At 40.1% G+C, this 12,956-nt stretch overlaps 1 protein-coding gene across 5 annotated transcripts in view; it reads left to right on the top strand.

Moving 5' to 3' along the window:
* TANC1 (tetratricopeptide repeat, ankyrin repeat and coiled-coil containing 1) overlaps positions 1–12,956 on the top strand; it is a 183,083-nt gene that overhangs the window by 127,794 nt on the left and 42,333 nt on the right. For all 5 annotated transcript variants that reach the window (XM_061608706.1, XM_061608702.1, XM_061608705.1 and 2 more), the window contains 4 exons: positions 1,416–1,541; positions 3,087–3,371; positions 7,244–7,395; positions 10,819–11,050. In XM_061608706.1, coding sequence (XP_061464690.1) covers positions 1,416–1,541; positions 3,087–3,371; positions 7,244–7,395; positions 10,819–11,050 — 795 coding nt within the window. The remainder of the gene's footprint in view (positions 1–1,415; positions 1,542–3,086; positions 3,372–7,243; positions 7,396–10,818; positions 11,051–12,956) is intronic.

Raw genomic sequence — 12,956 nt, 5'->3', positions numbered from 1 at the left:
TGGTATGGCTGTTTATCTGTTCCTTACATAGAGATAAGAATGAACGACACTTCAGATGGGGACAGTACATGGTTTCTTGGTTTCTAACCCCTGCACTGTACCTCCTTAGAAACACCAAGGTTTTTCTTTTTTTAATATATTGTGAAGAACAGCATTTTTCAAGCCACTTTTGCTAGACAGTTGTGGTATGCTGACTGTCCACAAGTGTCTTTTTCAGTGGTATCATGGTATGCTATTTATTCAGCTTCTTGCCTATGCTTCTGTAATGGAAAGAAATGATACACAAATGGGACTCTTTTTTCCTGGCTGCACACACATCATAGGAGCATAGGAAGCTGCCATGTCAGACGATTGAACCATCTTGCTCAGTATTGTCTACGCTGACTGGCAGCAGCTTTCTAGGAATTCAGACAGAGGGTTCTCCCAGCCCCACCTGGATATGCTAAGGATTGAACCTGGGACTGCCACTGAGTTATGGCACGAAGAGATACGGATGGGCAAAGAATTTAAGGAAGGGAGTCTCAGAGCAATAAGAGAGGTGAACAATTTTGGCGGCAGAGTGCTGGATGGATGCGAGCGGGGTGAAAGTGAGAGTACAGAAGACCATGGAGAGGAAGACTGCAGTAGTCAATGCAAGATATGACAAGGACATGGACCAGAGTTTTTGCTGATGACAATTTGTAATTATGAGCAAATTAGAGCCCTTTCATTCCGTAGTGTGAATTTGTCACTTATATTTTACCTTTAAAATGGAACAAAAAGCTGGTGAATACCTGCTGCTATATACCTCTACCGGCCCATCAGCATAGTTCTACCCTGAGTAGCATAGTTCTGTTCACATTTATTCACCTAAGTCAGGTGTGGGGAACCTTTGGCCCTCTAGATGTTGCTGAACTACAACTCCCATCATCTTGGCCCATTGGGAATGCTTGCTGGAGCTGCTGGAGTTGGAGTCAAACAACATCTGGAGGGCCCAAGGTGTTCCCCACACCTAACCTAAGTGAATAAAATAGAAGCATGGGCTTTAAGATAGATGTTGGGCCTAGAGATGTGAAGGCTCTGGGGAGAAAAAAGGGAACATTTGGGGGGCAAACAGTTCTTTATTCACAGTTTCTCTACTTTTTCAGGGCAGAAAGGAATGGAAAAAAATTGGGAGGGGCGGAGAATGGAAAGAATAAGTTTTTCACTGAATTTTCCCAGTTTTCCCCTGGGCCTTAGCATCTCTAGTTGGGCCTAATACATAGATCCAATTGTTCTCCATGCTACTGGTGGTACCAAAGTCTAAGCTATAACAGAAACTGGAGCGTTCTGTTTGTGCCCTATTCTGTGTTATACAGCTATGATTGGCTACTGTTTTGAGACATAATATTGAACTCTACAGCCCATCAGTCTGACAACATTCATTATTGTTATAGCAACAAGTTCCACTAAACTAGAAGACCTGAGTTATTTGGATGGCCAGAGGAATACTCCATTGCGGACCTCAATTCGCTTACCTTGGCACAATACTTCTGGAGGGAGAGTTCAACAAGAAATAAAAGGTATTAAATAATGCATTGGCCTGTCTAGGGAATACCATTATTATGTAGTGGAAGATGCAGATATTGAGCAGTGATGTTTATTTAGGGGAAAGATCTGAAGTCCCATTTTCTGCTGTCTGGTATGTTCCTTGAAGTGTGTTATCTTATTGCACCTCATTCTTACCTGCCATTTGAGTACTTATCCAGTGCAATCTGTTGAAAAGGCAAAATGTCCATGAAAGGTGGACATATCCATGGTAGGCAAAAAAGGATGATTTTTGAATGTCAGGTTTCTCAGAGAAAGGAGTTCTAGGCTCAAAGGCGCCTTAGTGTCGAAATTGCATTCTGGTGAGGTATTTCTTCCCTTGATTACACCTGTACCTTGGCTGATCACTTTGCTGCCATGATTATCTCTCTTGCTCTCTGTCTCAGCTTCAAGAAGTACCAGAAAGTTCCAGTCGTGGTACAGCTTAGTAACCAGGACTTCTCTCCCTGCACCTAGGGTAGAGGGCAGTGTTTCCTGTTGTGTCTCATTCTGTTTTGTATCTATTTTGCTGATCTGATCTAAGTTGGGGCCCACTTTTTCTCTGGTTCTCCTATATAGATTTATCCTTAGGAGCATTCCACAGAGAGGATAATTCTTCACACCTGCCTTAAATGTTTCCATGGTAATTGAATCAAAAATTCGTATGAAATAGATAGAACAGGTAGGGTCAAGGGCCAAAGCAATATAAGAAAAGAAGATCAAGTAAGTAAGCTAGTTTGTACAGAACACTTTGAAGAGTTATTTAATTCAGCTGACAAAAACAAAATATGCGGCAGGTCTTCAGGCTGCTCTACCCAGAGATGCTAGGGATTGACCCTGGTAGATGCTCTACCACTGAGCTACAGCCGCTCCCTGATGGGCTACATAACCATTATGTCTGGTCAGCCTTGCATACAGGGTGATGCGTTTGGGAACAGTGGCAGCATTGGGACATTTGGGAGGAAGTGAAAAAATAATAGCTCTTTCCCTTTGTGCTGCCTAGTTTATGGTATGTAGCAAATCCCACCTGAGTGCAGCAGAGAAGATAAATTGCACTCAAAGCAGGTATATTGCATTTTTATATTCTACTCAAATGTGGTGTGGTTTGGGGCAGAGTGTGGTGCAATTGTCTTAATTTTCTTAGTTACCCATTTGTTTTGTTGAAGCAACTTTTGCCCAGGACTTTTTTACTTTATAATCTAACAGTTTCTTATAGTATGCCCCCCACAGAGCTTAGCTTTCTTATCTCAGATGATCAGGCTCTGAAAATACATATCCATGCAGATTAAAAACAAACAAACATAGCCCACAGCTTTGCTATGCATGAATCTTGAATGGAAGCCATTTAAAGATTAGAAGCTGACCTTATGGAATAAAGTGTGCATTTGTGCGCTGACCTATTTTTGATTCAGGGCTGTGTTGACAATGAATTGATCAAAACAGACTAGTAGTATTTTCTAAAGTTTGAGTGCTTTTGCCTTAAATTGTTTTTTCATTGCTTAAAATATGATCTTTTTAACAAGTTCTTTCCCTTCTCTCAGCACGTTTTGTCCCCTATAAGCCTCAAGACATTCTGCTTAAGCCACTATTGTTTGAAGTGCCAAGCATAACAACGGACTCTGTGTTTGTCGGAAGAGACTGGCTGTTTCACGCAATAGAGGAAAAGTTGAAGAATAATAAAGAGCAGGCGGAAACCAGGGGAGCTGTTGTTGTTGGAAATGTAGGATTTGGGAAGACTGCTGTTATTTCCAAGCTTGTGGCACTTAGCTGCCATGGAAGTCGCATGAGACAAATTGCTTCCACCAGCTCTAATTCTTCTCCCAAAAGTATGTTTGAAAATGATTTTTATAGATTGTTTTTATTTTTACCCTCTGAAGAGTGTAAACATTATTATTTTTGTATGTTTGGATAGGTGTGCTACATGACCTGCCATCTTTATGGGAAGAAAAATTCCAGTAGCTGTACCTACAAGTGATAACACCTCTTCCCTCCTCTCTTCAGTTGCTTTCTTTGTCAGTCTGTGAAAGGAGCCTGTTTCTTCATGCAGCCCATTTCCTTTATCAGGACCCTCCCCAGTAATCTTAGGTGCTGCCTGGTAACACAGTTCCAACAAGGGAGCTATTTTGTGAGGTTAGAGGGTGGGATTAAGGGACAGCACCTCTCTGGTGTTGCTGCCACCAGTGTTACAGAATGAATGCCCTTTGGAAGATCCATCAGGATCCTTCCATTCTGAGGTTCAGGCATTTTTTAAGTGTCTAGGATGTAGGGTTGGTGAGAGCACACTTTAATCTATCTTGGGAAGGCTATTCACTGCTGCACCTGTGTTATGATTTTTCTGTATTGTTCTGCTTCCTATTTTTTATTTTATTGTACTCTGTTGTGTATATTATACAGCCACAAGAGTGGCTGTATACTATAGTCAGCATGGATTTTTCACATTCTGCAATGTTAAATACTCCTGAACTCAGAAATGCTTGCTTAACAACCCTCTAGGTTTTCATGGTGATACGCAAAACAGTCAGAGAGAATCAAGAGTCCAAAGTGTACAGAGAGAGAGAGAAAAAAACCAGACCCCTTTGGGGCTTTTTTCTGTCAGAGTTCTCATAATCTGTTGAAATTAATTAAAAATCAGCCATGTTCACAGAGTACCTGTAATCCTATTACCGACCTTGCCCCATACTCTGACCTTCATCTTCTACAGTTTAAAAGTTTAAAAAAATGCCTGGCTGATTTTTAATTAATTTAAGAAATTTTGGCTTGAACTTGATAGTGTTGGGCATGCTCAGTAAGAATCGCTATCAGTGTTCTAAAAGCCAGACTCACAGCTGCTTGAATTGGCTAATCAGGGGGCCGCACCCACACCAGACTTTGATTTCACGTGAGACATTCATGGCTTCCCCCAGAGAATCCTGGGAAGTGTAGTTTGTGAAGGGTACTGAAAGGAGACTCCTATTCTCCTGACAGGCCTCCAGTGGCTAGAGTGGTTTAACAGTCAGCCGCTCTGATTGAAGCTCTGTGAGTGGAACATGGAATCTCCTAGCAATTCTCAGCACACTTCACCAACTATACTTCCCAGGATTCTTTGTCAAATAAAGGATTCTTAGTGAAATAAAGGATTCTTAGTGAAATAAAGGTCTGGTGTGGATGTGGCCAGGGACAGCTTTGGTTTAAATTTGGGTGGGAGGCTTCATATGCAAGGTGGGGAAAATGCTGAAAAAGAACGATACTGTTCCCAAAGTGTTCCTTCAGGAAAGGAAAGGGTCTTCCCCCCTGCCCAATGCCCACCCACCCAATCTCCTCCCTTCCTCCCCTCCTCCTCCCCCCTCCCCTCCCCCCAGGTCAGTTTCACCTATCCTAAACGTGATTGCACAGGAGTAAATCCCACTGAATTCAAAAAGCATGCAAATGATCCAACCTGCCCTCCCCTGCTCCTCCCTCCCATCCCCTCCCTCTTGCCCCTTTGCCTCCCTCCCTTCCCCTCCCCATCCCCTTCCAATCCCCTCCTTCTCCCCTCCCCTCCCTTCCACCTTCCCCTTTCCTCCTCCTCCTCCCCCATGGTCAACTTTACCTATCCTACGACTACGACCTGGGAGACCAGGGTTCGAATCCCCACACAGCCATGAAGCTCACTGGGTGACCTTGGGCCAGTCACTGCCTCTCAGCCTCAGAGGAAGGCAATGATAAACCACCTCTGAATACTGCTTACCATGAAAACACTATTGATAGGGTCGCCATAAGTCGGAATTGACTTGAAGGCAGTCCATTTCATTTTCAAGCATGATTGCATGGGAGTAAATCCCATTGAACTCAATAAATATGCAAATGATCAAACCCTTCCTCCTCCCTCCCATCACCTCCCTTTTGCCCCTTCCCTCCCCCTCCCTTCACCCCTCCCCTCTCCCTCCCCTCTTTCTGCTCCCCTCTCCCTCCCCTCTTTCTGCTCCCCTCTCCCCCTTCTTCCTTCCCTCTTCTCTCCCCTCCCCCTCCTCATGGTCAGTTTTACCTATCCTAGCAATGATTGCACAGGAGTAAATCCCATTGAACTCAATAAGCATGTAAATGATCATACGTGTCTTTACTCTCCTTCCCCTCTCCTCTCCCTTCCTCCACCCTTTTTCCTCTTCTCCCCTCTTCCTCCTCCCCTGCCCACTTCAGGCTTCCCTCCCCATGGTCAGTTTTACCTATCCTAAGCATGTTTGCACAGGAGTATATCCCACTGAACTCAATAAGCATGCAAATGATCAATCCAAGCTCAGCATACTTGCACAGGATCCCATTTCTTACCTCCCAGACTAAAAAACAGGGAAATTCACTAATAGGCAAAAAATCTTGTGGTTTAAGAATGTTAATGCTCAGAGGCACATATTACAAAATTCTTCCCAGCTACACAGGAAGTGGATTGGCCTGTGAAAGACCAACCCAAATTGTGTTTGCATTTTTACAAATTTGTAGAGCAGTACAATATCTCAGAATGGAGATCAGATCTCCTCCCCTGGTGCATTCACTATAGCTGCTCAATTTCCCTGTTTTTTAAAGTTTGATAGAAATATTTGTTGGGTATAGGTACAATCTGAAACCGCAAGTTTTTTGCCTATTAGTGATTTTAATATGTTTGCCGCTTTAGAGACCTTTAGGTTGAAAAGCAGTACATAAATAAATTGTCACAATAATTGTAAGTAATTTTGTAAATAGTCGTAAATAATAGTTTGGTGAATGATTTAAAATCTGCTGCTTTTGAGGTATTTTTTTAAAAATTATTGATGTGGCTTAATTACAGGAGTAGCCAACATGGTGTCCTTCAGATGTTGCTGGAGTATAACTCCCATCATCCCTGACCATTGGTCATGATGGCAAAGATCAACTGGAGTTGTAGTCCAACACCATCTGGAGGGTACCGTGCTGGCTACTCCTGGCTTAATAGAACTGCCCCCTGTTTATATTTCACTGGGCAAAAAGTGTATTTTTGACTTCTACTACTTTTCTCTCTCATTCACTTACTCAAACACTGTTGCTTTGCTTGTTGCCTCAGGGCTTTTGCCAACTCTTTATTTCTGAGGTCCATTTTATCTCGAAAGTAGTGCATGTGCCTGTTCTTAAAATGATAGCCTTTCTGTAGTGAAACTCTGTGGCAAAATGTGGTGATGATTAAAATTTTGCTATGAAAATAGGTATATAGGATTTAAAATAGGTATATAGGATTTAGGTATATAGAAACCAGCATATTTTCGTCATTTTGGAGCTGGAAGGGGAGAGGATGGAGTTTATGTGTGTGTTGCTTTCACCCCAATCATACCCTCTGGATGATTGCTCAATACAAATATATCTTATCATACCATACTAGGATTTTGTTACCATAGGACCCTGAAACAAAATATAGCCTTGGGGTATATTTTGAGGGGTGTGTCTGTTATTACAAAAGTATTTAAAAAATGTCTTCTGTTTTTGATTTGGATATTTGCTGTTATGGCATCTCTGAATTAGTCTAGCAGATCTTCAAAGTACAGTGATGAACATATACAGCTACATGAATGAAGTCATAACTGGTAACACATGAAGACAGGCTGTGGGAGTTCAAACAATGTTTAACTTTCTCTAGAAGACTAAACATCACCAACATTACATATATATATATAATTTATACCACAAAATGATTACTGCTAGTTATAACTCTGATGTCTGCTGGTCTCTTCCCCCACAGCCAGTGACCCCAGTCAAGAGATTCCTCTCAGCCAGATACCCCCTTCTGTGGTTATCTCAGCTGGTACCAGTACAGTTAAAACTTTAAACTGCCCCCTTGCTCCAGAACATCAGAACCAAATGGGAGAATCTGTTAGACGTCTTGCTTCAAAGGTAACAACCTAATTTTTAACAGGTTCCTCAGTCGTATGCACACACAAAAATCATAGACGTTCTACCTGTATAGTGTTCCTCTTATAAGAATTCCAGATACTTAGCAACATTGTGTAAGTGGCCAGGCTTACGTGTCACTGTATTCTTTTTTCTGGCTTTAATAAAGGCTACAGTTCACTTCAGTGATCTCCTACACACAGGAAGTAAGGAGGCACTCACTGCATAACCTTTGGTGACTTCTTTCTTTTTACCACTTTTTATGTCTTTTTTCCCCTGGTTGTATAAAGCAAAGAAGCACTTTTGCTTGAATTTGGGGTTTATTCTTTTTCTATCTAACTTTAGCAGATGGTGGTGATCAGGGCCGGTACCAGGCATGACTGGACCCTTGGGTACCAGCTTGCCCCAGGTGCGCGGCTCCTGCCTGTTTCACCTACCTCTCTCTTATCTCTTGTTGCTGCGTGCACTGGGCTGCCACCAACCAAGATGGTGGTAGGAGCATCAGCCCCTTAAAAAAGCCTCCGCTGCCATCTTGGTTGATGGTAACCCTGTGCACGCAGCGTGCGCAGCCTCACAAGACAGGAGAGAGAGGTAGATGGAGCGAGCGAACAGGTGGGCAGTCTGAAAGCTCCCTCTCTGAGATCCGTGGCAGGGAAGCACTGCTCCACCACCCTAACGAGGGACCCCTGTGGGCTGCGGGGCCCTCAGCCAGGGCCTGACTTGGCCGCCCTTTGGCGCCAGCCCTGATGGTGATTCCAAATTCCAAAAGAAACTACCGATCCCACCAGCTAGTTTATTTAGTGTACCTTCCTGCAGTGTATGTATCAGGAAGGAAGGGTGGGTTCAAACATTTGATCTAGGCAGCTTAGTGTTTTCGTCACTGATGTATCTAGCGGTTATATAAGCTGGAATTATCAGCAAATTGTACTAGAGACATTCTAATGCATTTATTTTTGCAGGAAGGATTGTGAAGGAAGGAAGGAAAGTTGCAAAGTGTTGTAAATAGGAGAGGATTTGTTTTGGTACTGAAGTATTTCTTCGTCCAATCTTTATGTAAGAACTGTCCTAATACTGTTGTCATCAAAGCAGTTACTCTATTTAGAACATGATAGAATAAGGATATATTAAATCAGTCCTGACCAACTTAAGCTTATAAACCCATACTGAATATTAGGTTGCATAGACCTTGGTGAAGCATACTTCTGAGAAAATGTGCATAGGCTCAGAGTTTGCCAAAGTTAGGTCTACCAGCCCAGTTGTTGATGCACTTGAGTTTTTACAAGAGGAGGAACATGATAGTTATCTAACTCTGGGATAGTACATTGTGAAATAAAAGAGAGATTTGTAGCTTGTTAACATTCCAGATCTAGAACTCATAGATAGTAGTGGGATTAGACCATCACCGGATAGTCTGAGAATATATTTTTCTTTTTTTTAAAAAAAGGATGTGGGACAAATTCTGTGATTGGGCTTTTTTAAAAACTTTTTTTTTAAAGGCAGCACTGTTGCAGCATCCTATATTTAAATGGAGTAGAACTTTCTAGTTTCACCTACATATTGGAAGGAATCCTTTCAGCTGAAGCCATATGTTGTCATACTAGTCTCTTAAAAGGTCTCTAGGATTACCAGACTTGGTCATATGCCGAAGTCTTTGTCACCTGAGTAATATGGTTGTAGATGGAACTATATAAGCATTATAGGATTTGTACAGTTGGGTTTATATTTTTCCAGAATTTATTGTTTGATTCTGGGAAATTACCTTGTAAGGGTAAGGAGGTTTTCTGTAAATCATGGTTTGCATATCAGACTCCAAAAATGGAACAATACTCTTCTTTCCTGTCATCTCTCTTCGGTAGTTAATTCTCCCTTCTGTTCCATGTGTCAGTTTTAAAATTTTAATGTAGCTTGGCATTACATCTGCTGTAATGTCAGCTGTGAGTGTCATAAATCAATCTTACCATCTTAACCAGTGTTTGAAATAGGTTTGCAAATTCTTACAGATGGTCTTAACTAGCATTGGCTATAGTTTGCATCAGTACAGATGTAACACTCAACCATGGTTAAAGTGACAAGAGAAAGTAAAAGAAATTCATTCTGGAGATGAAAGAAATGTGTGTCCCTAACACTGGGTCCCAATTTGCGAACTCTGGTTTGCAAGGAGCCAGCGTTACATCACCACCAGGAACAGAGCTCATTGGGAAAGTGCAAAAGAGAGCTTTATCTGTAAAAGAATTAAGCTAAACCTTTTTGCTGCAGAAAAATTTGAGGATTTTTTTTCTTTGTGATCCTAAGTTCAAACTGCTCAGTTTTGGCAAGTGAAGGCAGTGGCAGGGGGAGGAATTAAAGGTTATATATTCTGTTTTACAACGGCACAGATTTCTAAAAGCTGATTTCTATTAACAGGGAGCAAAATTGTGATGTGCTCTTGTCCAAAAGTAGTTACTAGATCATTTTAATTCTCTGATATGAGTTCTTAAGTCCCATTATTTTCAAAAGAATGTAAACATTCTTCCTTTGAAGTGCACCCATGCTTCACTTTTGGCATTGTCTGTAGAGCTGATAAAGGTGGTATCGAGCTTCCCTTGAGCAGATTGATGCAGAAGGTTATTTTGATCTGATGGCTATCCAAGACAAGTTGTTGCATGATTCCCCACAATACACCAATTATGCACTAAGGGAAACATATTTAAATCATTGAAGATCTCCTAGAAGTCTTACATCAGTGTATTATATGCTGTACTGTACAGTATTAGATTTGTAATGATCATTTTAATTATGTTTTCATGGAAGCATTTTTTTATTTGTATGTTGTATGCTGCCTTGATACACATTTATGAAAGTGTGGATTATAAATATTTCAATCAATCAATAAATTTATTACTTTAGAAATAGAAGACAGGCTATTTTACCTTAAATCAGAATGTACAGTAGAGTAGAGAATAAAGATATATTTTAGTTAAATTACTATTACTCTGTTATGGCAGAAAAAAAGTATTATGATTCTGCAGTTGTTTAGAGAACCATATTGGATTGTACAATGCTGACGGCCAGATCTTTTGCTAATGATGTAAAAAAAATCTTATCAGTCCCAAATTTTAATGATTGGAATGTAATTGTATTTTGGAAATCTGCACATGGGAGGGTGTTCTGTTGAGTTTTGTGCCTAGAACAGGTGTGGGAAAATCTGGTGCCCTTCCACATGCTGTTGACTCCAACTCCCATCAGTCCCAGCCAGCATGGTCATTGGTTAGGAATGATGGGAGTTATAGTCCAACAATATTGAAGAGGTAGAGGTTCCCTATACATGTAGAATGAGTTAAAAGATCAATTCATATTGAACATGGCTTCCCATTGTTTTTCCATTATCATTGGAAGCATCTGCCATAAAGTATAAATAGTGCTTGCTTTTTTCTTCTTTTTTTAAAGGTTGTTGCCTATCACTACTGCCAAGCTGACAACACTTATACATGCCTTGTCCCAGAATTTGTGCATAGTATTGCAGCTCTTCTTTGCCGGTCTCATCACTTAACAGCATATAGAGAACTTTTGATAAGGGAACCCCACCTTCAAAGCATGCTTAGCCTTCGGTCCTGCGTTCAGGATCCAGTAGCAGCATTTAGAAGAGGAGTATTGGAACCACTTACAAATCTTAGGAAAGGTAGGCCAAGAACATGTTTCTAGAATGACTTCAATTACATGAGGCGTGTGTTTAATGTTTCTAGTAGCGGTTAGTTTGCAGACCAATAGTTCTGTGTTTCGTTTTAAATAAGGTATCAAAGCCTACCAAGAAAATATTGCAGACTAGGGTTAATCCACGTCTATTTTATATGATGAAAAGCACGTGTAGAAAAGGCTAAGAAGTTGATGAAATTGTCTTAAACAAATAATGAACTGTTACATTTTTACCAAAAGATTATTAGGTTATAATTGTACTCATTTACTGATATGCTTTATAGGACTTCTGTAATGCATACTATAATATATTAATTATTAATGAAATGTTGTGAATCCATTTGCAAAATGGATCCTTAGCAGAAGCTGTGATGGCAAATGTTGTTTGTTCAGTAACAACATAAACAGCTGCACACAAGCTATGGCATTAGCGATGTAGCATCTATTTTAGAAATAATAAACAGCAGTTGCTACCTGTGCATTTCAGAATAGTTATTAGGCAAAACTAAACATTTGGTAGAAAACTTGGGTCTGGGAACCTGGGCTGACACTTTCCTGCTGCAAATTTGTTATATAATCAGATTCTTCCATCACTTACTTTTGTGCTCTTGTTGGTAGCCACCTTTGTCTGTCTTATTTTTCTTGGGATTGTAGTTGTTGTTTACATTTTTAAGTCACTTTTTTCACAAAAAGTGACTCAAAGCAATTTACAAGATAAAATACTATGTTTATTTCTTTTCTACCTGTAAACCACCTTATAAATTCAAAGTGGTGTACACCCCCCCCCCATGCAGAGTTAAGTGCCACACGATAGATTATGGCCACTATTGCAAGGTGAAAAAATGGCTGCTACTACTCATCAGCTTCTGATGTGTTGGCTTTGCATTCTGATTAATGTATTTCACAATAAATTGTAAAAGTTCATACCACCAAAGTGTTATATTGATTATGATGTTGTTGTTTATTATTTTTTTACTTTCTCTTCATCAGAAGTTCCCAGGACAGATTACGAGAATATAAATATACATTAAAAAAATTAAACAAGTTACAATTAAAAGACTAGAGTGAGTTCTCAAAAAAAAAATATCTCAGGTGTCAAAGGCAAGGATAAAAATGTGCAACTTCAGCCTATGATGAAAGCTGTATAATGAGGGTGACACACACACACCTCTGTGGGGAGAGAATGATGGTGCATCTTAAGTAGGGCAAGTTGCTTATGTAATAAAAATTGCGTAGTGATATCTTAGGTTATAATCAATGACAGCCCATTGATTAACAATGTTATTGATTAAGAATTAATAGGAAATGATACCATTTTCGGTTATAAAATAAATATTTGAGGATTTTTTCAATATACTGGGAAATGCTTAACTGCATAAGAAATAGTATTCTAAAATGCATGTACTGAAAGGGTTTGGGCTACCATCTACTTTTTCAGAGTGTGCAAGTACATTTTTGCTTCTGTTGTAACTTTTTCTGAAGAAAAAATCAGTTTAAAAGCGTTGTTTTCTAATCTCTTCTTCCAAAAATATATTGGAACTGCTTGATAATGTTTGCCATATTTTGTAGAACTATTGCAAAATGCAAAACTTGCATGAGAGAACTATTTTAGTATTTCTGTTAGCATGTGAGGAGAAGTTAATTTCTTCGTATTTAAGCGTATGACAGTTGTTGCTAGCAGCTATTTTTTTCACAAAATGCATCTGAACATTTTAAAAAAATGGGGATCAGTTGGGCCTGCTTTCAGATTGATATCCTGTTTCTTTCAGTCTGAGAACCTTTTTTTAAAGTATGTTTTCTCAAGTAAAAGGGAAAAGGTTTGTGGGTGGGCACTATGGACAACAGTTATCCGTATAATTCAGAAATACAAAATGTGCACATCTATAAGAATT

This window comes from Rhineura floridana, chromosome 2 (genome assembly GCF_030035675.1).
Source record: "Rhineura floridana isolate rRhiFlo1 chromosome 2, rRhiFlo1.hap2, whole genome shotgun sequence".
In the NCBI taxonomy this organism is placed as follows: domain Eukaryota; kingdom Metazoa; phylum Chordata; class Lepidosauria; order Squamata; family Rhineuridae; genus Rhineura; species Rhineura floridana.
Note: the sequence above shows the minus strand (reverse complement) of the source record. Positions and strands in the feature narration are given on the sequence as shown.